The following is a 26487-nucleotide window of genomic DNA, read 5'->3' on the forward strand; positions in this document are numbered from 1 at the left end:
CTTCTATATAAGGCGGCATCGCTGCGGTTGTGAATAGTGACACTGAGGCATTGTGATCTGTGGATCCGGCGAAACTAATAAGAGCAGACGCCTTATGCGCATAATGCATCCATAAATCAGCGAGTGTTTTCATTCACTCTGAGGAAAGGAAAGTACTAACGTTCATTCGCTTTCTTCTGGCACAACGGTTCGAACGGTTAATTGCCTGCGCTTCACATTACGAAAATGATCGCACGAGGATGCGCTGGTCTCGTGGTGCTGGTGAATTTTGGTAAGTGTGCAAATGATCACGTAACGTATTAAGTTGTTGTGGGAATACTTAGTGTTATTTTGGCTGATGTGTTGTTGATTCTGTACATTTTATAAATGCGAGCTGTTCCATGTCTCTGTCAGCACCAAGGACAGCGGATACAACACTTGCGAGGAACGCAAATGAGCTTTTCACACTTGACATTTGTACGCGTTATTGTGGTTTATAATGTTCCATTGTATGCTAACGTTTGCGTACGCTCAGCTAAATTAATCAGACCAATACAGCGCAGCCAGTTTTAATAACCGCTTGTTTATCTGTGTAAATGTCGCATGCAGAACCGCTCTGCTTGTTTTAAGACTTATAAAACATACAGCAAAAATAATAACGTGTCCATTATTCTTCGTTCTATATTTCTAACGGTTTCCCCTCAGATTACACGAAGCGCGTGAAAGTTTCTGCGACTGTACAGAGAACATGAATATTTAATGAGATAAGCATCGAAGCAGTTTATGATTGGTTGTCTGTTGCTAAACGAGTCGCCGTGACAGTTACTTTACCTAAATATTAAAGCTGACTTTTTAAAAGACGTCAAATTAACCCAGGGTTAATTCTATGCTAATTTGGTTATATTTTGCTGATCAAAACATTCTCTCTACTTCTAGTCTTCTCAGTGCCTGTCTCCCCAGGTCACATGGACGATAAGGATGTGAAGGTACGTATTATTTGAATGTGTATTTTGAGCGGCCTTTTGAGAAACGAGAGCATAAGGATGCACAGAATGGCCGCAGCAATAGTCCATGTTGTCAGGAAGTGTGGAGGAAAGCAGCATAAGCGAGACAGTGACTCAACAACACGACTTCAGCCTAGTGACAGCTGGTGCCATGTGTGCTTACTCAGAGGAGGCTGCAACTACAGATGACTGCAAGCTGTGCTTTGATCAACTGAATTAAAACTTAAATGAATGTTTGATTGCTTTCATATAACTTATATGAGATTGTGATGCCTCTTTCTTGTCCTTGCCAATGAAAAACACCTCAAGAGAGGGTCTGTTTTAATATAGGTCACTAGAAAGTCTAGAAATCTGTACAAATCTGACATTTTGGGGAAAACAACATCACCAATGTCAAGTTGCAAGCAGATGCTGTTCACCTCAGTAAAATTATAACGCCATTTCAGCAACACTTTGGCGTTACTGAGGGAGGCTGTTTTTCCCTGACAGCAAAGAAATGTTTGACTTTAGGGGAATGTGCAGCCAAACAAATCGGAGAGACAAGTGTGTGTGTGTTGGAAATGAAAGCACTGAGGAGGAAATGACATTGATTGAAAGTGTAATGTAAGACAGTAAGGATGGTTAGATATGGCAGGCTTTGAGATATTATTGGCAGCGGCTGCTACTGTGTGTCCTCTGTCACACTGATCTCATGAATGTGTGTAGAGTCCATATATACACACTCCCATTCAAAAACGACAGGAAAGACGTTTAAATTGTTACAAAAAATTCTGTTTCACTTCTGATCTTTTGATCAAAGAATCACTACAGAAATGTCCTTTGTCACATTGATTTCATGAATGTCTATATAATGTATGACATAATAGCTTAAAAATGTCTTGCTGTTCCCTATCCCAACCTTTCTCTGTCTTTATATAGGTGATGAAATGTATCGTGGAAGTAATTGCGGATACTCTGTCCAAGCCTCATCCCATCCCAGCGTCCCAGGACTGCCTTGACACTCTCGGCTCTGGTGAGTGCCTGCAATAGTGACACCTGGACTACTACCATTTCCATATATTTAGCTGCACTTGGGTGCACCTCTTCCCTATCATCTGCAGTGACCTTCCCAATATGATAAATATATGCTGTCGTTGCTGCTGCGACTGCACGTTTCCTCAAGTTAATGGAGCAAAGTAATTAAAGACTTTAGCAGTCATAGTGTGAAGCTCATTGCAGGGTCTTTTTCTTTGATACTTTAATAGTTGAAAAATCAATCATTCTATTCACAAGCTGGATTGTAACTGAGATAACGCTTACAACAGTGAAATCAAACACTCTGTGCGAGGCTTACACAATGAGTCTATAGGACAAAGATACAGTGAAGGACAGGGATTGACAGAACGAGAGAGAGGAGGACAGATAAGTGGAGAATTTCGTAAAAATGTTAGGATTTTTAACAGAAAACAATGTAAAACTTATACTAAAAACATAGTTAATTGTAATTTAACTTGCCAAATGCAATTTAAAAATTTAATGTACAAATACTGTACAAAATGTATTGTTTTCAGAGGTAAAAATGTGCAAGTATATAATTCAGCTTATAATTTTTTTTTAAATAATATAAGAATAAAATATTAATCATAGAAAAAGGGGCATTCCCAAGATTTCCTGCTTGAAGCCACCTGTTTTATTATTAATACAGTAGCAAATAGAAAGTTCAAGTTTTATTATTTAAAGACATGCAGTAGTAACTGTAAAAATATACAGACACCGACATGCCCTTCCTTAATTCTTGTCCCTTTTACGTCAACTCTGAACTTTTTTACAGTAATATTCTGCCAACTACAGCTGTTAACAGATTGTGAATAAGCCTGGCAGAGAAATAAGACAGAGACATTTTGAGAGGGAAAGTATGGAGAAGAGAGAATAGTCTTGCCACGGAGGGAGCTGCCGACTCTGTGTGCTCTGTTTGTCGGTCAGCAGAAAGGGAAAAGCTCGACTCAACGTTAATTCAACGAAAATCTGTCCTCTCTCCCGCTTTATTGCTCTCACTTTCCCTCTCTTCTGTCTCAGCAGGCCTGATGATTAATAGTGCTGCTCAGACGAAGGCAGTACATTTCAGGGCAATTAATGCAAATAATGTAAAAATCAAGTAAAGTGCTGACTGCTAAAAAAGTAGAAGCTGTGTGTAAGATGTTCTGTGTATTTTGCAGATGACAGGCTTGTGAGCATCCTGCGCCACCGAAACTTTCTCCGAGAGATGCAAGATATCGCTGTGGAGGGTAAGAGGCAGATGCTCCAGATTTTGATTGGGACCGCATGAACCAACTCTGTTTCCTATAGAGAAATGCTAATGGCAGCAGAATGACAGTCGGGTGCTAATGGCTTTTTTGGCAGCATTAGGTCATTTGAAATGTAGAGTGGAGAATTGTATAACACTGCTGAACAACTCTAAAAGAGAATTCATAGATTCTGTTTTATTGCCAAGAAACTTGCTATGCCTGCTTGTGACCGTGTCTCCACCAAACTGCTTCTCAGGAGCCAGTGAGAGAGCACAGAGACACCCAGGAGACACACCTGAGCATGTGACCAGCCTCCCTAAAGACATAAAGAAAACTGCAGGTGAGATGAATCCACTTCTTAATTGTCATGATACATGACTCTACAATTCTGTTACATCTTTTTTCTTACATTGTTTTTACATTTCCAGAAAAGTTGGGACATTTTGTAAAAAGCAATTAAATCAATAATCTGTGATTTAAAAAATAATAATATCTCGAACCTTTGTTTAACTGACAAAAGTACAAAGAAAAGATTTCCATGTTTTGTACTGACCAAGTACAAAATTAAACATTTAGATTTTGATGGCTGCAACACACTCCAAAAGAGTTGGGACAGAGGCATGTTTACCATTGTCACATCACCTTTCCTTTTAATTATTAAATTTTTAAATAGTTTGGTAATTGAGGATAATAATTGGAATTTTTGCCAAATCTCGCCTGATATGTAGCCTGGCTAACGTCAGACCTCTTTCTCATTGAGACGTGGTCTGGGAACCACTTGTTCATTTTCTCGTATTTGAGGCGTGGTTTATGAATGCCCAGAGCCGTTTATTGGGCGCTACGAATGTCTATCAAATGCGCCTGCACATAGCTCATAGCCAATCGTTTCAATTATACCAGATGACGTATGTAGAGCGACAGAAATTCGACGAGGAAGAAGACGAAATAAACTTGCGTTCTAAACTACTTCGAACACTAAAGGCCTGTTCACACCGGGACGAATTTCGCGCGCGATATTCGCCGACGTTTAACGCCTCGTTACTAAACAAAGGGCGTCAATGTGAGTGTGCACACCGCCACGAAAAACGCCACGCGTAAAAGCGTCATTTTTTTAAAAACGCCTCGGGTTCGTTTTTTTGGTTTGACGTGCCGCGTCAAAAACTATCCGACCAATGAGATTGGCGCTTTTGCTCACGTGTCTGGAGCTTCTGAAGTTACAGTAAAACACAACTTGGGGGCGCTCAAACACAAAAAGGTCTTGCCGAGCACACATACGTAACGGCGAAGAAGATATATGCCGAGTAGCGTCTAAACACTGCCGGGAAGAAATAAGACGAGGAAGATGCAAGGCAAGATGAATGTAGAGCTGCTGGTCTCGTTGGTGTCGGAACATAAAGAACTATGACAAACGCGACAGCGACTACAAAAATCTTGATAAAAGAGAACTGTTATGGAGTGGTATTAAGCGCCATCTAATGTCAGGGAATGAATTTGCATGTTCACTCGGCTCATCGTCAGCGAAAATCGCTTGGGTGTGAACACAAAAAACGTGTTGAAAAACGCTGGCGAATAACGCGCGCCGATATTCGTCCGGGTGTGTACGGGCCTTAAGGCTGCATGGAAAGGTAACTTCGCGTCTGCTGCCATGTTGGATCCATAGATATAAACAAACTTCGGTGTGTCGCATAGACGTCGTCATCGTCTTGCTGCTCCCTCCCCGAACGGTGATTGGTTCCCTTTTTGAGGGGAAAATCTGGTCCATGGTGTCCAGGCTGCCTAGCAGCGTGAATAAAATCCCGCTGCGCGCAAGGCAGCATGGGGAAACCCAGGCTACCTGATATGCACAATTGCTCAACAGTCCATGGTCGTCGTTGTCTGATTCTCCTTTTCATGATGGGTCATCCATTTTCAATAAGAGACAGATCTGGACTGCAGGCAGGCAGTCAAGCACATTGGTGAAGAGTGTCTAGAAACCACTGTTTTAGCATGTGCAGAATGAGGCCTGGCACTGTCATGCTTCCCAGGAAAGATGTCATCTTGATGGCAGTATAAGTCTCTGTACAGTCCCAAATACGCCTTCCACATCAATGGTACCTTCACACATATGCATGTCACCCATGCTGTTTGCACTGAGGCAACCCCATCCCATGACAGATGTTTGCTTTTGCACCTGTTGCCGATGAATGTCTGGATGGTCCCTTTTGTCTTGGGACTGAGAACTCAATGTCTGTTTTTTACAAAAACAAGTTGAAACATGGACTCATCTGACCAGTGTGGGCCCAAAGAACTCGGCAGGATCTCTGCATAGAACTGATGCTTTGTAGCTCGTTCCTTGCGTAACAGAGATTCAAGTTGCATTTCTTGATGTAGCGACATACTGTATTAATTGACAACGATTTTCCAAACAACTCCCGAGTCCATGTGGCTATATTTAACACAATAGGATTGATGGTTTCTCATGCAGTGCATCTGAGGGCTCATAGGTCACACCTCGCCCTAGAATCTATCGAAGAAAACAGCAACATGAAAATGCTACTTAGATTTCGCATTGTTGCAAAGGACAAAAGACAGTCATCCAGTGCTCTTGAAGCATATTTTAGTGTAAATCACGGTGTTCTGCTCTATAGTGCTGCAGTTAGCAGAATCAGGGCAGAGGGCACAACTGCCTCTTCTAGTGGGCATTGTTTAGTGCATGTGCACAGTGGTACTGAGCTTGTAAAATGTCTTATGCCCACCCCCATGGACTTTTTAATTGAATATGTCAGCGTTGAAGTCTGTGGGCACAAGTATGTGGGGGCTAAATATCATTCTGTATTCTGTGTCAGAATTAAGTAAACACTGATTGTGTTTTACTATATGCCTTCATTTGTGAGTGGGTTGTCAGTGTGCTTTGTTGTGTTTGACCTCATTCAAAAGAGCTGACCTTGAATATTGTGTCATCCAGTTCTATGATCTGCATGTATTGCAAATACACTTTCATCTAGTCTTCCCACTCGGCTCATATGTCAGTCTCCTCATTCGTGGAGGTAAGCAGTCAGTGGTCACAAGGTTAACATGTTTTTCTTTGGTTAACAACACACCATCTTTATGTGTTTTTGCTAGTACTGCACTGAGGTCAGAAAGATTGATCCAAAAAAAACATTTAAACAGTTTGTTCCACAGCCTTGCACTTCCATGAAAAGGCACTGTAGCAAAATTCATGATTGATGAAACAAACCTGAAGGCTTTGACCTGAAAGAAAACAACATTGAATAAAAGAATAATGCATATTAAATACATAAATAAATACATTTACATCTATCATCTTACAGTTTCATCCATTCATCCATCCTGCAGGAAATAGGAATGTATAATAGAATAAAAAATATTTATTCAGATTAAATTGATACACAAATGTGCTCTTAACCTCAACATAACAATTTACCATCCTACAGACGATCAGTCAATGTTGGTTGCCATGGAGAAACCAAAGGAATTTGCAGAGAAGAGAGGAGCAGGAGAGGAGAGCTCCCAGGAGAGTGAGGAGAGTAGAAAGCAGGAGTCTAAAAAACAGAACCAGATATCTGAGGAAGAGGAGCGTGAAGAAGACGAGAGCCCTAGCAATCACATCTCCAACTCTATGAACCCAGAGAAGAAAAGAGAGTCACAGGAGGAGGCCACAATAAGGGACGAGGAGAAGAAACTCTCCAGCTTGGAAAAGGAAGAGGAAAATGATCCGCCTCACCATAAAGAGGGTAATGATGAATGTGATATGTAGGATGCCATATGTTCTACTTTCTAAGTTTATATTTGTGTTTAGAACAGCATTCATTATGATATGATATAGCAAGCTTCAATCTTACTGTAGATTAGGTGCAAGGACACCATTATAGACTGTCCCGACAGGGCCAGTGCTCTGGGGCTTCTCAAATTCAGGGCCCTCCTGCTGAGAAGCTTGTGGTGTCTCAATACCTGGAAACAAGCCACTGCAGATGTACAAGTGATAGATGAACAGTGCTTGAATGTGTGTCATCAATCCTGCCACAATGTAAAATACAAAAAAAAAAAAAAAAAAAGAGAGAAGTGTCATCTGTTCCAGGCTCCTACACAGCACCGATAGAATATACTCGGATGCTCTATACTACTCGATTTCCCAATTAAATTCCGATTCACACTCTCAATTCAATTTTGATTTCGGATTCTGATTTGATTCAAATGTTTTGGATTCATTTAGGGGTACTAACCCACTTTGCTTGAATATGAAAAAAAATCTCTCTGTTAATGCTCTAAACACAGGGTTTCAGACTGTTTTAAACCAGTAACTGATCTTCTTGAAATACTCATTAAAAGAACTGACTCATAAGAGGTACTCTACACTGGTGCTGTATGTTTTTGATTCACTAAAAAACAGCTAACCAGAAGCATTTGTTCAGGAATCCGACATTGGTGGCATTAGATAATTGGTCTGTGTTAGCAATAGAAAGAGCTTTCTTGCCATTATTTTGTCTTTTTGTTAAATATGATTTCTATATATATAGCGATTTTTTTCATGTTTTATTTTCTTAAAACATTGTAAAGTTATAATAAATAATTATGAATAACTGAGTTATAACAAAAAATCAATCTTTTTACCTAGCCCTAGTCATGGTATACATTCTCGTCTCTTTTGATTTTAATTATGGTGTTTTTTCTCCACTTTGTGCCTTTTCATCTCACAATTGTGGCATAGCATATTTAGGGGCCAAGCACCGAAGGTGCGGAGGCACCTATTGTATCTGTTCCCGTTCTTATTATTATTCTGCTTTTTTTTCCTCCGACTGGGAGTCTATGGCAGCCCATAGAACCGATTGCGGGAAAGTTGTAATGGTTTGACATTCTGATAGAGGACAGTCCCAACATTAAATACACCAATTTTGGTGTGCCTAAGTCATTCCCTCTAGCGCCACCACCTGTCCAAACTTTCACTCATATTTATGCTAATAACTTTTGAACCGTAAGTCCAATCAACAAAATTATTTTTTCCTCTGATTCCTGAGCTTATGCCAATTTGATTGCACCCTATGATGTCATTTTCTGTCATAAAAATATGGCCGCCATTTTGAATTTTCCAAAAAAGCTACTTTTTCGAACTCGTCCTAGACGGTTTGTCCGATTTGCACGAAAATTGAACCAGATCATCTTCAGGCAGTGTTGACAAAAGTAATTAAAATCTAGTTGATTCGTCAAACCATTTTCGATAAACGCTCGGAACAGATTTTACGTAGCGCTTGCAAAAACAGTCGTAAGGCTGTATCTCCGCAACGCTTCATCGTATTCAGACCAAACTTGGAACATGTCATCACAAGCCTGACCTGAGGCAACATGCTGCGTTTCGGCTCAGCGCCACCTACTGGTCCGGAGATATGAAAAATGGCTATTTTTGCTTATAACTTATGAACAGCTTGTCCAAAAATCATAAAATTGGTCTTGTTAGATTCAGGGCGACATGACGAGTCGACTGATATCCAATTTTACCATATCGGCCATTTTGACTGTCGGCCATTTTTAATTTTGTGCTAAAATGCTGTATTTTAAGAACGCATGAACGGATTGTTACGAAATTGGTGTGGGTCATCAGCACAATGTCCTGAAGGAGCGTGAGAAGTTTCGAAACAGCGCCACTAAGTGGATAATTTTTTTTCCAAATGCTTATAACTTTGGGTGTGGTCGACTTATTTTCACGGGACACATCTAATTAGACTCCTGAATCCTTGCCGAGTCCTATGATACCAAACATGCTAGGTTTTGCCTTATGGTTTGTGTAGCGCTGTGATTTAGCGCTTAAAAACATTTGGCTATATCTTCGAAACCGCTAGTCCGATCGAGACGAAACCACCGTCAGAAATTTGGAAACATAGGTCGATAGCAATATGATAATGCCCAAATGCAAAAATATTGATAGTAAGGGGTAGTAAAATCCAATCAAAGTCATGTGTCAGTCATTTTTTACGTGTTTTTTCATATAAATGTCTATAACTCCGGAGCAAATTGAGATATTTTCACCAAAATTGACACACATATGTATGGGCTCACTCTGAGGACACATACAAAAAATGGTGGGACTGAGCCTCTTGGTGGCGCTATAATAGAACAAAACATTAAATTCCCATTGACTTCAATACAGTTTTGTGAAATATAATGCTATATTAAACAAATGCATTGGTGTAATTTAATGAAACTCAGAATGTGCCATCAACACCATCCCCTGAAAGTACCCAACATATTTTGAGACAGCGCCACCTAGTGGTCAAAAGTTATAACAAATTTTCCAAAAAGGCTAATAACTTTAGAATAAATCTAGCTATTGAAATGCCACTGGTCTTGAATAGATTCCCTGGGTCAAGCCGAGAACATAGATACCAAGTTTTCCTTATTTGGCCGAACTTCCTGTCCGCCATCTTGATTTTCATTCAAAACCTACTTTTTCGAACTCCTCCTAGACCGTTTGTCTGATTTTCACAAAAATCGAATCGTATCATCTCCATACTTTCCCGACTAAAAGTCATTGATTTCGTGTCGATAGACAAAACCGTTTTCTTATAGCGCAGCAGCAAAGTTGAGGCATGATGCCAAAAGCACTATTCAGGCTTTATCTCTGCAATGCCTTGACATATTGACACCAAACTTTGTATGTGTCATTGTCACTTCACTCTGACCACATCACATCAGTTTTGTAACTGCGCCACCTATTGGTCGAAAGTGATAATCCATTAAATCATATTTTTTATTACTGTTTATATGATTTTTCAGGCATTTTGCCTAAATCCTCTTTAAATGTCTTTAATTGCTCATTGTTGCAGTTGGTCTGACACTTTCAGCAATGTTGGCATGTCTTGTCATCTGATTGTGCTTGGCCCCGATAATTGCTGCTTGCAGCTATATTTACAATTGTTACTGTATAGGCCTATAGCCATTAAATGTACACTATGTAACTTTTTTTGTTCAAAATGTACAAAATCTATTTTAAAAAGCAAGTACATCATGAATCCACCTTCCAAACTGTGCTTTTGTCTTATCCTGCATCACTACAGTACGCCTATAATTAGTGTTCATATTCAGACTATTTTAATCCTGACGGGATGACAACCGCTGCAGAGTAGCCCAGTACCTGCGTGACTCGTCATATTATACATGAACATAGAGAAGTAGCTCAGGCAACAATGTTCTTCTGCAAGACGCATTCAGCTGTGTTCAGTTAACCGCTAGAGCATCTTAAAATCCCCAAATTGCAACTTTAATGACTTCAAATGACCATAATTCATTCATGATCAGTACAGCTTTAAGCCCAGCAGACTGAAGAAATAGCCATAGCGCTCCTGCTAATGATATATTCGATCAATAGCAACATAATCACTACTCTGTGAAAAGTGTGAGTTACAGGGATGCCCGGGGAGAATTCATATAACAGGCACAACTCATCTTGCTGAAGAGGTTCGGAATAACAGCAGGAGATTGTGTCTACGACAGGACAAGGTTAAAAGTCAGTAGGGAGGGATAGTAAATGAAGATTGATGGGGGAATTTAGCTGTGCTCCATGAACAGGCCAGTGTGACAGTACCTCCATCTATGAAATGAAATCCATGCTGTGCTGTGGCTCGCTGAATCGATTCAATAATTGATGTTGGAGGCTGCCCAGATCAGCCAGCTGTCTACAGCTTGTTAAAAGTGGCCCTCAGATCTCAAAGGAACTTGGTGAAAAATGCCAGACATTTTGGGTGACTTTACTTTAGTGTATTTGTTAATAGAAACAATGATTTGGGTATCTGTAATACAGATAAAATGGCAGAACGAGAGTTTATTTTTCAGGATAAGAGGAATCAAGCGGTGAGTTGGCAAGTGAGAGCCTTTCATTTAGAAGAGTGCTGCTTTTGCTGAAGCTGCACTAAAGTAAATGTGTGTGTGTGTGTGTGTGTGTGTGTGTGTGTGTGTGTGTGTGTGTGTGTGTGTAGAATAATAAGAGAGTATAGAGTGAGATAAAGAGAGATAGAGAAGATATAGTATAATAATCATAACTTTGCTCTCTTTTATCTGAAGGGGAAACAGCCACAGATTATCTCGAAGCAAATCCTGATGTAAAACAATCCATCATGGAGGACAGAGAGGAGCACAAGGAAGCTGAAACAGAGAGAACACATTCAAAAGATGAGGAGGGGAAGAAGAAGAGCGAGGTTGGAGTAAAGCGCTGGAGTCGCGTGAGCAAACCGTCCCACAAGAGAGTGGAGACCAGCCCAAAACTGGATGAACACTGGGAAGCGCCACACCACTCTAAGGAGAGTGGAGATTTGTGGAGGAGCCCAGAGGAGCAGGAGCTGCAGCTCATAGCACGAACTGAACCACAGGACAAAAGAGAGGAAGAGGGCAGCGGCAGCAGGAAGACAGGGGTACAGTATAACACCTAGTTGACACATTTTCTTAAATGATAAAATCCAAAAAGTTTTTTTTTTCTGTGCAACACAAAAGTAGAATTTACTCTTTCAATAAATCCACGGTTCATAGTGACAATGTTGGTCAAAATCCAAAAAGGGCAAAAAAAAAAAAAACATTATATTTTTAGATATTATATGACAGAGCGTTTTTGTACTGTTTGTCTGAACAAAAAACAAAAGCAAAAATACAACCCACTAATAGTATATGTAAAACCACATGTTTTAAATGCTTAGGCGTCACAAATATTATATATACGGTATATCACACTGTGTAGAATTAAATCTCTAATATTGTCAGGTTTTTGGTGAACTATTCCTAGTTGCTCTGTTTTTTTTGGAATAAATTAATCCTTTTATTCAGCATGGATGCATTCAATTCATTAAAAGCGACAGTAAAGAAATTGACAATGTTACGAAAGATTTTTATTGCAGATAAATGTTGTTTGTGTAAGCAGCACAACTTAGATCTTTCCTGAGATCTGAATCAGCATACTAGAATGATTTCTGAAGGATCATGAAGACTGAAAATGATGCTGAAAATTCAGCTTTCTCTCCACAGGAATAAATCACATTTTAAAATATATTAAAACAGTTCAATTGTAATAATATTTCACAATATTACTGTTATTTTTTAATCAAATAAATGCAGCCGGTGAGTATAAGAGACTTCATTAAAAAAAAAATAATAATCGTACCAACCCAAAACTATTGAAGCTTTTTTCCGCCACTGAATAATAAATAAATAATAATAATTGCGACTTTTTATCTCACAATTCTGACTATTTTTCTCACAATTGTGAGATATGAAGTCGCAATTCTGAGAAATAAAGTCACAATTGCGAGATATAAAGTCGCAATTGCGAGATATAAAGTCGCAATTCTAAGAAATAAAGTCGCAATTGCGAGATATAAAGTCGCAATTCTGAGAAATAAAGTCGCAATTGCGAGATATAAAGTCAGAATTGTAAGATATTAAGTCGCAATTGCGTGTGATAAAGTCAGAATTGTGAGATATAAACTTCTTTGGTAAAAAAAATAAAAAAAGTCTGTCTTTTTTTTCCTTAGAATTGGACTTTATATCTCACAATTGTGAGTTTATATCTCACAATTCTGAGAAAAGATGTCAGAATTGCGAGATATAAACTCGCAATTGCGTGTTATAAAGTCAGAATTGCGTGATATAAAGTCGCAATTGCGAGAAAAAAAGTCAGAATTCTGACTTTATAACACGCAATTCTGACTTTATATCTCGCAATTATGACTTTATAGCACGCAATTGCGACTTTATTTCACGCAATTCTGACTTTATATTTCGCAATTCTGACTTTATAACACGCAATTGCGACTTTATTTCACGCAATTCTGACTTTATTTCTCGCAATTGTGACTTTATAACACGCAATTTCGACTTTATTTCACGCAATTCTGACTTTATATCTCGCAATTCTGACTTTATAGCATGCAATTGCGACTTTATTTCACGCAATTCTGACTTTATATCTCGCAATTCTGACTTTATAACACGCAATTGCGACTTTATTTCACGCAATTCTGACTTTATATCTCGCAATTCTGACTTTATAACACGCAATTGCGACTTTATTCCACGCAATTCTGACTTTATATCTCGCAATTCTGACTTTATAACACGCAATTGCGACTTTATTTCACGCAATTCTGACTTTATATCTCGCAATTCTGACATTATAACACGCAATTGCGACTTTATTTCACGCAATTCTGACTTTATATCTCACAATTCTGAGAAATAAAGTCAGAATTACGAGATGTAAACTCGCAATTGTGAGATAAAAAGTCGCAATTATCTTTTAAAATGTTTTATTCTGTGGCGGAAACAAGCTTCCATACAAAACTTTTTGAACGGTAGTGTATGAATATAAATGTTCATAAACCCTTTTAAAATTCACCAATGGCCTTATTTGTCTCATCTCTGTCATCAGGATGCTGAGATCGAGAGTCTGGCTGCCATCGAGTCTGAACTAGAAAGCGTGGCTCAGAAACTTCATGATCTGAGACGAGTCTGAGTCCTTCTCTTTCCACTCTGCCCTTCATCTCTCCTTCAGTAGAAAGGCATGTCAACACGAGATGAGGCTCTCACCTTTTTGCTCAGTCCACAGCAGCGTAAGCTCTTATCTCAGCGCCGCAGATCCTCTGCTCATTCCCTCCGCGTGTTATATGAACCCTCAAAGCGACTCCTCTGGTGTCAAACATTAAGGTCTTGAGTCAGATCGCCTCACCTTTCCCAGCTCGACCGCTTTGCTTTATCGCGCTTGCTTCCTGAAGAAATTAGGGCATTGAGTACAGTAAATGTAAAATATTTGTTAAAAACTACCCAGAATTATCACACTAGGTTGAAATTTTAATATACAGATTGTACCTGATATTATGGAGTCTTATGATCCATAGGCAATAATGTTTTTTTTAGGTATGGTGATGACTGTAATTAAATTCTTTTTGGGATTGAAGAAAACAAATAAAGGTCAAAATGAAGTGTTTCAAACTGATTCCATTCAGTGTTCAATGTGTGAGTCAGAACCAAACCTCAAAACAGCAGACAAACACTGAATCAAATAATTCCCAATGTGTAAGTTTGGTTTTATTGTCCATTTAATTGTTTATGTTATTTCAGAGGCTCCTTTTTTTTGGTCAAAAAAAAAAATTTAACATATTTACAAAGTATACATCATGTACAAATACAACACAATTCAATGGGGTACTAAAAATAGTCAAAATAGCACATTTAATTTGTCAATGATTTTGAAGGGATATTTCAGCCAATAATGAACTGTCATTATTTATCAAGGTGATATATTAAAAACATTAGCTTTTTTGTCCAGTGAAAGCTTCAGTGTTGTTTTGAACCCCATTGACTTTCACTGTGTGAACCAAAACAGTTGAAACATGCTCCACAGAAGAAAGAAAGTCACACAGGTTTGAAATAAAATCATGAATTTTCATTTTGGGGTGAGTTTGTTTTCTATTTGAAATCAATGCATAACCCCTATACAATCTCAGAGCACCTGCCAGTGTGGAAAGGACAAGTTTCAGGGCCCTCTAGATGTGAAATGATTAGCCTAAAAAAAAACAGGCAGAACTTCTCCTGCTGCCTTTTAACAGATGACCTGCCAGCAGATTGCTTCGGAGAGCACTAATGGACTTTCTTAATGGGCCAGAATTGAACACATACCTAAGAAGAGAAGCCTTAGTGCCAGCTGGACACTTATTTAAATAGTGCAATGCCTTACACCCAAATCATGACACATATTTTCCTTTCAAGTATCTCATTAATATATTAACATTAATAATATTTTCAGTTCCTCCACAAAGCCCTTTTTTTCTGAAAATCATCTTCAGTGCAACATTCATTAAAAAAAATAAAACAATCATACATTTTCAAGATCAGGTTGCCTGTTTCAACCATTAAATAAATGAGAAGACAATCAATACACATTTAATCATTTCCAACACGATTCACATTTGGCACAAAGGACTTTTCTATACACCTACCCTTTAATAAGGGTTTAATTGGTATGTGAACAGTAATGAAATATTCATATTGCTTTGGCTCTCCATGTCACTGTGAAGACGTCTCCGCTGCTAAACTGGATCTGCCGTGCTGGTGAAAGTTTGGAGCCATGCAAGCGCCGCCGCAACTCAGTCCTTGATGGGAACCCTTCTTTCTCCCCTCGCTGTCCATCAACCAACTGCTTTCATTTCCCAGCAAGCCACAGTGCATCCCGCAGGCCACAGACGGGCTCTGCGCCATCCCATTCACTCTCAGATGACCGCATGCCGCTCCGCTAGATGCCTGACCTTGCAGGACGCTGGTGATATGACTCAACAGGTCACCGAAAAACTCGGGCACTCCCTCGTAACCTGGGGAAAAAAAATAAAGGTTGTTTCAGATTTCAGTAGTTAACGGGTGAATGCTCTGAGAGGCAGATCAAAAAAATGGAAGATATCATCTGTTGTCTCACTCCTGCGGTGTCACGGGACTCGTGGGATGCACCACTGAGAGATTTCAAAGTGCCGTTCCCTGCTACACACACAAGATCACCATGGCAACAAGCAGAGGGAAGGCCAGGTGTCTTTCTAATATACTGCAAGCCGACAAACACAGCTGTGTCTGCACATACGATTACAGTTCTTAAATGAAGGGCTTCAAATGTACTTTTCCCATCCTTTCAAAATGTTCTACACCTCGCTTTGGGACTTCAGCTGAATAATGACATAAAGCTGAAAGCAAAATAGCTTTATAGAGTGAACAGTCTAATTCATTTAGTCACAAAATCTTATACATACATACATACATATATTACAATACACGAAAAGGCCTCTTTATTATTCCATACTGACACCATGTGGTCTGTTATTGCATTGCTGGTTTTGAAAGTGGGAAAATAGTTCAGTGCATAAAGATAACAAATATTACCCACTCCAAAGATTGAGAGGAACTACACGTACCTGGGAATGCGTTGATGTCGATGACAGCGTGCTGGCCGGTCTGGTTGTTGATAATGATGTCAATTCCGAACAGAGAAATGCCGAGGGCCTGTCGCAACCTTCTGGAAATCTTCTGAATGACATCATTTCTGGGTGCCCAGTACTGGCCCTCCATGTTGTCCCTCTTGAAGAAACCAGAAATGGGACAAAAAGTATGAAATGCCTGTTTGTTGAACATGTACGGTTATTATTCAATATGTGAAAATGTGCTTTTTATGAGGCTTTTTAATTATGTATAAACATTTGAGATATTCATTTAAAGGTATAGCGGAGGATTTTTTACTTCCGGGTGGATCACCTATACTATTGGTCCTCCTAATTGTCAATCATTCTGGTGAATCAATCAAACTTTTCAAAAAGTGGAGAGGGCGGGTCTTATCTAAAATTCAGAAAGATCCTCCACTATACCTTTAAATTTTAACAGGACTGTTTTTTTTAGATTAAAACTAAAATGTTTAAATTGAAGGGTTTTGCTCAATGTTTCCAGGTACCAAATATGAGGCATGTTGACTTACGAAGGTCAGGTGAGACGAGGACTCTGGTTTGGACACATGATGACTGTTAAAAGATATTGCTCTCCTGTCTATAGAGGATAAAAAACACACAACTTGTTCAGTTTTCAAATACAGAGTATAAACTTTTTACACTACTGATCAAAACTTTTGGGTCATCAAGATATTTTTTTTTTATAAAGAAATTAATACTTTTATTCAGCAAGGACACATTAAATTGATCAACAGAGAGTTATACTGTCACACAATATTTCTGTTTAAAATCATTTCTATTCATCAAATAATCCTGAATTAAAAAAACTGCTCAACTGCTTTGCTTTCAACATTAATAGTAATAAAAAATGTTTCCTGAGCACCAAATATGACACTGAAGACTGGAGTAATGGCTGCTGAAAATTCTTTTTTGCCAAAGTAACAAATTAAATGTAATACTACAGTTTTTACTATACTTTTAATCAAAGAAATGCAGCTTTAATATACTGTAAACATATTTTGATTTGATTCTTTTTGCTACAAAAAGTTCCATTTAAGCTACATTTATTCATCAAAGACAAATCCCAAATCCTCCACTGTGTGTAAAGTTAATGCAACAAAAATGACAACATCTGGGCAACAGTGAATTTGATTGTCCATCGGGGACATCATTCACCAAACCTCACTGACATCTGAGAAAAAAAGCTTTGAGTTGTTTATTTAACGAATACCACGTCAACCACTTTTCTGTAAGTGAGGGAAAGGGTCTAAACATCAGCAACATATGTTGACAGAATGGTCGAGACAGGCTGAGAGGCCTCGCCATCACACAGAGTTGCTCACGAGAGCCATTAATGTCAATCTCACTTTGTTTATCAAACATAAGGTAACCTTCTAAAAAGTTCCAGACTAAGGTTTGTTTGCATATATGCCTGTGTGGATGTTTAAAACTAGCCGAAAGAGACCCGATGTCTAAATGTATCGACCTGGCACCCTATAAAGTGTTTTTATTGGCTTTGATGCCGCCCGGTGAACTTGTGTCCCATCTGTGACACACACAGAGTGCAATTTGCTGATTTTTACATGAAAAGAACTTAAACCTTGATGAACACAAAGTAATTTATTATAACTGTAACTGTATACACTACCTTTCAAAAGGTTTTAATGCTCACCAAGGTATTAAAAACAGTAAAATTGTTAAATAACATATTTTAAAATATGATTTAATCCTGTGATCGTAAAGTCATCATTACTCCAGTCTTCAGTGTCACATGATCCTTCAGAAATCATTCTAATATGCAGATTTGCTGCAAAAGAAACATTGCCTTACTGTCACTTTGCATCCCTGCTGAATAAACGTATTAATTTCTTTAAAAAAAAAACAATGATTTGATTCTTAGTTTGCCTTCTGATTCACTTATCCAGTAAAATACATCAAATACTTTGAATCGTCCATCACAGGGATGTCGGAGTGACTCAACTGACCTGTGGGTCCAGACGGGAAGTTCCTGATGGAGGGCCGCTGCACCACGCTGTACGCCTCTCCCACTACAAACACCTTATACAGCACTGCATTATGGTTGATGAAGCTCTGGAGGACACATGGGGGCTTGATGTCTTTCAGATCTTCCTCACTAAATATGATGGCCATCTATTGAGCAGAAACCAAATCAACACATTACAGAGCAGGTTGGTTATAAATTAACATGATATGATACATAAATTCTTGTTGTGATCTTGAAACGAAAGAAGCAAAGGAGAAAAGTGTACTTTCACGACACTAAAAGAGCCACACCAAAACCCCTTTCGATCCATGCATGTACATTTTATCTACTTTAGCTAAGTAAACCTATGTGCTCACTGTCATAAAACACATGACCATCAACCTGTTTGCACAAACGCAGTCATTCAGCAGTCGGTGGTGACACATTAATCTAGTACACCCCTCACTGTCAACACCGTAAAACAGAGTTACTAGTGTCTTCAAGCAAGTATTCTGAAGGAATTCGAGGGATCGGAGACTTTTCCTGTACATTAGTCACTGAATCAAAGATATGGTGACCATAGCGACAGAGGCTGCACCCCTGTTAATAATCCACGAGGACAAAGGGTTTCTTGTCAATCGGTGCAATGAGAGCTCTGGGGTTACACTTTCTTTATAAGGGAATTTTTAGCAATTAAAAATAAATATACCAAAAAGCATTTGAAATACATTTATTTTATGCTAAGTATACTATAAATACATTTACATATTTATGTACTTAATTTAAATACCCTGCCATTGTACTTTCAGTACACTAAATTGATATACTTAAAGTCTGCTAAATTGGAACCACTAATTTTGTACTTAATGCACTTCAGTTATCTGGAAATAGTGCTGAGGTCCAACTAAAGATATACTTAAGTGTATTTAATTGTGCTAAAGTGGAACTATTAATAGTATACTTTAGGTACATTTTAAATATCTTGCATTTAAAGACTGACATTATACAAAGATCATACTATCCTTACTAATAGTGATATTAAAACAAATGTTAGGCTTTATATTAAGAAATGTGCATTGTGCATTGTGTTATATCAGTCTCAAGCGATATGTCGGTAATTTGTTACTTTATTTAGTATGAAATAAATGTATTTTAAATAGACATTTTTTCACTTGGTGGATTTTAAGAGGCGGAAGTGGAAAATATAGTGTTTTTTATTGTCAAAAATAGGCCTTTCTTTCGGTTCTGTAACTTTACTAAATTGTAAATCCTGCATACAAAGTTGTGATACCCAAGCCCCAAATAAATCATTTTAATGAGACACCATTTAGCGTTAGATATGAATGATTAACTAACATCATGTAGCACCTCTTATGTAAAAGATCTGAATAACACCGTGGTCTACAGAACTTATCTGTAGCTTATTACACATAAGAGATATGAAAAGCAGTGCAGGTTACAGAAGAGTAAAGTCTGGAGTGTGTGTCTTCTTACCTCATGGGAGTTAATGCCATGAGCTACCTGGGTTTTGCAGACTGCAATCAAACAGAAATAGTGTGAAAATGTGTGTCGCTCCAGTACACATGAGCAAAAATATAAGAAACAGTTCATTTGAAGTCAAATGGACTGTCGAGAGAAACCCCTGCTCTGATTGAGAGGCATGTGTGCAAATCGATGAATATGAATTGTCATGAAGATTACTGCTGATTTTAAATGGCAAACTTACTGAAAGGAAATGTGATTCCATGTTTGTGGAGTTGCTCCAGAGTCTCAGTGCCACATTCACTCTTGAGAACTATGAATGGAGGTGAGCAGATTCTGTCATCTACAGAAAACACACATTAAAAATTAATTTCATACATACAGTAACTTGATACACCTCTTCTGCTTTTAAATTCTGGTTTAAAATTCATATTGCTATTGTCAAAAAATGATGTAATTCTTAGTTTGGCATGAACGTTTATTACACATTTTTTACTGTGAAATTGTATTACTATTATTTGTACGATGTTTTCTTTTTTTAACAAAGTGAAAACCTTTTTTAGGACCAACCAAGATAACAGTATCAGATATTTTGATAAGGCAAGGGTGGTTCAGGTTATAAAATGTCACATGGTGTGACTCTCTAAAAATGTACAGTATAATATTTATGGATTAATGATTCATGATATTTGTCAGAAATTCATAATACTTTTTTTTACCTTGGAAGTATTATTAAACACTTTTCTGAAAATGATTTTTAGGATTAAGTTCGTCACTATGTTTTTATATAATGATTTTTTTTTTTTTTTTTTATATATATACTATGGAAGTCAATGGGGTCCAAAAACTGTTTGGTTACGGACATTCTTCAACATATCTTCTTTTGTGTTCAGCAGAAGAGAGAAACTCATACAGGTTTGAAAGAACTTGTTGGTGAATAAATGATGATAGAATTTGAATTTTTGGGTTAACTATCCCTTTAAACAGAAACTCTATGTTAATGTAAAGAAAGCTTTGACAACATCTTCTTTATGGACCTGATCATGTTTGGCCCCACTCTGATTTTATTTGTAAAGATCTGGCAGGAATACAAGGTGGTGTATTTTCAGTTGTTTTCTTCAATGTGTTTTGATTTCATCTCACATTCTCTCTCTAACGGGCCAGACGACAACATCTCGACAAGATTAACCAGCACACCCTGAGCATAACTCCTGGTAGACACCAAGTTTAGATGGGGATCTTAATGATGTGTAGCCTGCACACATTTTAAGTGATGACTACACTTTCTACAGGATAATATTACTACTGGATCCATGGAAACATTTAAAACTAAACCGCTGGGGTATCTGTGAATTTTCAGCCTGCTTTTGATCTGCAACCATCAATTAAATCTTATAAACAGCTTCTTTTCCAAGAGCCAAATTGCAGACTATTTATAGCCCCTCAAAAACAGTATTTTTCTATGTCGAGTGGCTCAATGCAACTCAGCGATATAAAGCATCTCATTTCACATTAGACAAGGAACATGAATCCATTTGATCAAACAAGCAGTAACCTTTAAACAATTATGTATGAGATAAACTAAAGTGCACTCATGTGGATATGGGTTGATATTGGGGTATGGGTTGATTATGATTCATTATGAAGCCACATGATGAGCACCAGTTTACACAACTAAGTTTACTTACTCAAGATTAACTCTTCCAAAATAGCGTTGAGCTTTACTGCAAATCCCATGAGTAAGAACATAAATGCAAGTCACGTAACGCAGGACTTGTTTTATATTTAAACATTACCACGACAGCTTGTTGTCCTCTATTCATATGGACTCACGGTCGATTAGTTCATGGAAAAAATGGTCTCATTTAACAAAATCAGTCATTGATGGCAATTGCTGATAGAGCTAAACATGCATGTATTGAGCAATTGAGTTATTTCAAAAAGGATCTTGAGTAATACAGAGGGCATATGGGCTGTGTTATCTTTCTTTTCCCAGAATCCCTTGCAGTGTTGTTTCATAAGCTAATAGCCATAGAGGCGGTTGCCTGGTGAATGGGCCCGAGAAAATAGTCACTCCCTTTGTATCCTAAACAGAGTCGTCTCTTTCTTAGAGACAGGGGAAGCACCAAGGCGGATGGTTAACTTCACACTAACCCTCAGCTGACACTCCTTTACCCAAACGTCTCTCGGGAGAACACTGATGATATGGTTTTGATTGGACAACATTGGCTTCTCTGATCTGAATACAAAAGATTTTTTCCCAAAGCCATTTATATAATAATCATGTGGAATTTATGCAGCTTGAGCGTGGCTGTCATGAAAGCAAAAGAGGGACTAACCAAAGAAGATATTCTACAATTCACAGTCATTTTAATTGATTGACTCAAAATGGGATCCTGATATTATAATTTGTAATGAAAATGTCGTAATAAATTCTAAAAGAATGCAAATTGAAACCGCACTGTACAATCAAAAAAGTTTTTTTTTTTTTTTTATGAATTAATACTTTTCTTTAGTAAGGACGCATTAAATTGATCAAAAGTGACAGAAGAGACCTTTAGCATGCTACAAAAAAATTCTATTCACAATTTCACATTAATGCAGTTTTGAACTTTCTATTCATCAAAGAATCCTGCAAAAAATGTTCGCGATTTTCACTCAAATTCAGCTTTGCCGTCACAGGAATAAATTACATTTTAAAATATATTAAAATAGAAAACAGTTATTAAGGTGACAGTTACCAGTTATGTACCAATATTTCATTATATATGATTATGACTTGTATTCTTGGTAATCATAAAATACTTATTTTAAAAGCTTCTTACGGTCCCCAAAATTTTGAATGGTAGTATATTTGTAAATACCCATGTGTGTGAATGTTTAGGTTGAATATTTTGAATAAGAGTGCAGATTGTGATGGAATTCCTTAGGCACTACGCCATTCTCACAGCTGGTGATTCTGTTGGCTTGTAGTGAGCCGGCGGGCCTCCTGTTCTTTCTGTGGCCAGTGAATGCAGTGCGCAAGCAGCACAAAGAATGAACGACTCAGCAGCTTTAGGACATAAGCCCTCCATAAGCCTCACACTTCCCCTGCGCAAAGGCAAAAACCTGCCCTCCTCGTGATGGTTCACCCCTGAAGAACAAAGGAGGATCTAAAGGCCTGGTTTATAGAACCCTTTACAACATTTAGAATAACTGGAAATGCTGTAAAAAGACCATGTCCAATTTACTCCTGCCCACTAGGGCAGGCTTATCTGAAATGGGGGATACCACCACTATAATTGGGTTGCCCATCTTTAATAACTGTATTTAGCACAGCTGTGCTTTGCGTGATTACGTTACATTCATGTACTTTTGTGTCTCTGTGCTGTAGACAGACCTTGCATGCTGTCTTCAAGTTTATGGATTAGAGTGTATGACTTGCAGCGGTCCAGCAGGGTACGAATGGCTGGAAGAGGGTCCAGAATCACTGTTTCAGGGTGAGCATCTATGTAGTCCTGGAAAAAGACATGGAAAATTCAACTGAAATTCAATGATTCATATATAAATGATTGAAGCATGACAAATGTATGGCTACTTGAGTTGATTTGCTTAGTTACCTGAACACCCTGAACAAGTAGCATGGACTCTGTGACATTCTGGTCAGCATCAACAATGTGGTCGGTCAGCTTGTGGATGATGACATCAAATGGTCCCTGCTTCTCTATTGGCTGGCTCAGATCCAGCTAGACCGGGAGAACAAGGTCAAGAGTTTAGTAAACATCCACAAGACATTTTTCAGCAATAACCCTCTGGGAGAACTCGTATGTCAATATATAAACAGGCAAACAATGTATTTTTCTGTAAATGCACCTGTGAGCATTATTTATAAGATATATTCCAGTTTGCTCAAGGGGGATGTTTTGAAGATGTGACGTTAATTGTAAAGGTGTGATCTGTACTGTCGCTCAGACTAAACTGATTGCTAAACTCTGAAAACAAAGTGAATTCTATGTCAGTCAAATCCAATTTGTGGATTATTTTCTGTTTATTAGACACAGCCCCTATAGGTAGATGCCATGGTTGTGACTCTCAGATTAACACATCACAACAAGGGAAGGGGAAAGTGCACTTTCAGCCTGTGTTCATTTACCAAACTCTGATTGACATTAGAAAGCTAAATTCACAGCAATCTAGATTCGTAAAATAGTACAGAAACAATATAGTATCCTGGTGTATGACAGACAGTACAATGTGTTCTGAAGGCTTTAAATGTCGTCAACATGAAGAAAGGCTGCTTGGGGCACATAAACAACACGTGGTTCTTATGGGTTTAACCTTTGGGGATGTGAAAATATTTATTTTGGATCAGACCACAACGGTTCTTGTCAAACGTCAGAGGCATTTGTACATGACCCAGGCAGTTAAAAGGGGATGTGGGCATCCCCTAAGTGCATTTTTATTTAAAATACTCAGACTTAGTCCAGATTTCCTCTTTCAAAGGCAGCACCAAATAAAGGACTATGGGCGGTGCGGACCACCAGAAACAGAGAAAGTGGTAATCCTAAGGGGCTTAAAATGGCTCTGTTTCATATGACAATGTCTGGAAACATTGTAATAGCCAGCACTGACGTGTGACAAACCATTTACGAAAACAGACGTAAAGAATGAAGAAGATGACAAAGAGAAAGTGACACACAGATTCCACACAGACACGTCATGACAGTTCAGAGAGACGACCCCCTCTACTTCCTTTTTGTAGAGGATACTCAGCTGATACACACATCATCTGATATAAAGCATGAGACAGCCATGTGTTACATCACATTAATGTTGTCTTAGCATTTCAAAGTAGCTCTTTAAACAGGCAAAGAGCTGTATTGATTCTTGGAAATTGAGGCCTAATTTGCGCTCCTCATCTAACAGATGTCTTCCTGAAAAACAGAACTAAATATATAACTTGCTGTTAACTTCTGTTAAACAGTGAGGGGCATGATAACATTACACCAAGTTAAGTGTAAACGAAGGAGGTGATGGCAAACAAAAAGTCCTTCTAAGTACACAGTATGTCATTTTCTTGGCCTCTACACAATTGATTACTGAGAGGCTTAATCAATTAGAGAGTAGGCAGGAATGAAAAAAGAACATTTAATCAATATGTATATATACTGCCATTCAAAGGTTCGGGGTCAGTAAGATTTTTTAAAGAAATGAATACTTTTGTTTGGCAAGGAAGCATTACATTGATCAAAAATGACAGTAAAGACATTTATAATATTACAAAAGATTAGAATAATTCCAGAAGAACCCTGTGACACTGAAGAAATATATTAAAATAGAAAAGTTAAAATTGTAATATTTCACGATATTAAATAAATGCTGCCTTGATGAACATTAAAAAATTCAAAACATTAAAAAAGTCTTACTGACCCCAAATGTTTGATAAAATATATACGTTTATGAGGATAATATGTTGTCACTCTCCTGACCCTCGGGCTTTTATATTTTTAAAACAAGTGTGGGTATATGTTCTTGAGAAAGTGTAATTATCTTCTCTCTGTGACATGCTGAAACTGCAGTTCTTTAACTATATAAATGTACTATGAACCTTTAAAATAGTTTAATAAACAAAGTAGGACAGGCTGAGAAATACTTTTTTTGTTGCCCACAGAAAATACACTACCCAAAGCCATAAATCATGTGAGATATTCAAACCAAGTGATGAAATTCAGCCGTCTCCCCATGATCGTTTTTAGTGTCTTAGTGATTTAGTGATCACATTATCTTAATCAAATTAATGACACTCCCCCTGTCTAAAGTGATAAACCCATGGACTGATTGCTAGATTGTGAAGTACTTTAGAGACCATATAAAATCTATGACTGGGTGCAGCTGGGTAGTCTATTGTATGTGTAAGCAGGTCAAAGTCCATTCTTTACTCTCTTTGGTATCCACGCCCTACATGCTGGTGAGCAAAAAGGTGTTTATTATGCATCCTGGGAGTGGAGAAAAGCCCTCAGTGTTTCACTCATCCAGACAGTTTCACTGATAAGGGTCTGACTCCTTAATAAAGGACCAGAATGAAGGAACAAGGACCTTGGTTTAGTCTAGCAGCCTTCACATGCAAGTCCCAAAATAAAACAAGGTGACTGTGTTCCCAGAATTTTTAGCATAACTAATGCACTTTCATGGCAAAACAGTAAAGAACAATGTTTGTCCATAAACATACTTAACCATTGATATGCCTTGGCCCTTGAGTTCTATGCTTGCAAGCAAATCTACACTTCATTTTCACTTCAACCAGTTTAGTTTGTTATAAGAGGCCCTTACGTATATCAGGGCCACTACAATATAAACATGGTTGACAAGGGCATGTCCTACTGGAATGGGCAAATACTGTCTTCATATGTCTGTTAAAAACATTACCACAAAGAGCCAGTCATTTACTCCAAGATAAAGCATTAGATCAAAAAATCTGAAACCAATTGTGAAAATGTTTTTGTTTAGCATTTTTATAATTTAATACTTTTTAGCTTTTCAATATTAAATATTATTAAATATTTCTTCTTCATTTTATGTCTCTTTTAAATAATTTTTAAATCACCAATTTTCATTGTGGTCTCACACAAAATCATAATGTCTTAAACTTGTCACACTATACATTCTAATGGCTTTTACATCTCTGTGAGTCATGCGTCTAATGATTTATCAATGCCAAGGTGAAGCAAAGGAAAGGGGCCACAAATGCAAGAGTATCATTCAACAAATACCCATAATGCTGTTAACTCTCTATGCTTGAGCAATCATGGTGATAGCCTAACTTGAAAAAAGTCATGCAAGAA

At 38.0% G+C, this 26487-nt stretch overlaps 2 protein-coding genes across 2 annotated transcripts in view; one reads left to right on the forward strand and one right to left on the reverse strand.

Annotated features, from left to right (window-relative positions):
- chga (chromogranin A) lies at positions 1 to 14668 on the forward strand. The gene is made up of 8 exons (XM_081378233.1): positions 1 to 271; positions 916 to 965; positions 1902 to 1995; positions 3179 to 3247; positions 3504 to 3587; positions 6682 to 6981; positions 11300 to 11646; positions 13653 to 14668. The coding sequence occupies exons 1-8, from the start codon at positions 226 to 228 to the stop codon at positions 13734 to 13736; spliced, it is 1074 nt and encodes a 357-aa protein (XP_081234359.1). The 5' UTR covers positions 1 to 225; the 3' UTR covers positions 13737 to 14668.
- Positions 14289 to 26487, reverse strand: part of itpk1a (inositol-tetrakisphosphate 1-kinase a) — a 17120-nt gene continuing 4921 nt past the window's right edge. The window contains exons 4-11 of the mRNA XM_081378232.1: positions 23266 to 23391; positions 23046 to 23163; positions 19911 to 20009; positions 19679 to 19719; positions 18186 to 18351; positions 16731 to 16798; positions 16177 to 16339; positions 14289 to 15588 (exon numbers count right to left, since the gene is read on the reverse strand). Of these exons, the coding sequence (XP_081234358.1) occupies positions 15287 to 15588; positions 16177 to 16339; positions 16731 to 16798; positions 18186 to 18351; positions 19679 to 19719; positions 19911 to 20009; positions 23046 to 23163; positions 23266 to 23391 (1083 nt within the window). The 3' untranslated portion in view covers positions 14289 to 15286. The remainder of the gene's footprint in view (positions 15589 to 16176; positions 16340 to 16730; positions 16799 to 18185; positions 18352 to 19678; positions 19720 to 19910; positions 20010 to 23045; positions 23164 to 23265; positions 23392 to 26487) is intronic.

The sequence above is a fragment of the Scardinius erythrophthalmus genome (assembly GCF_964197995.2).
Source record: "Scardinius erythrophthalmus genome assembly, chromosome: 11".
Taxonomy (NCBI): Eukaryota; Metazoa; Chordata; class Actinopteri; order Cypriniformes; family Leuciscidae; genus Scardinius; species Scardinius erythrophthalmus.

Coding starts and splice junctions, on each gene's coding strand:
- chga (XM_081378233.1), top strand. CDS start 226: ATGATCGCACGAGGATGCGCTGGTCTCGTGGTGCTGGTGAATTTTG. Junction 3,248..3,503: donor GCAAGATATCGCTGTGGAGG/GTAAGAGGCAGA, acceptor ACTGCTTCTCAG/GAGCCAGTGAGAGAGCACAG. Junction 11,647..13,652: donor GCGGCAGCAGGAAGACAGGG/GTACAGTATAAC, acceptor CTCTGTCATCAG/GATGCTGAGATCGAGAGTCT.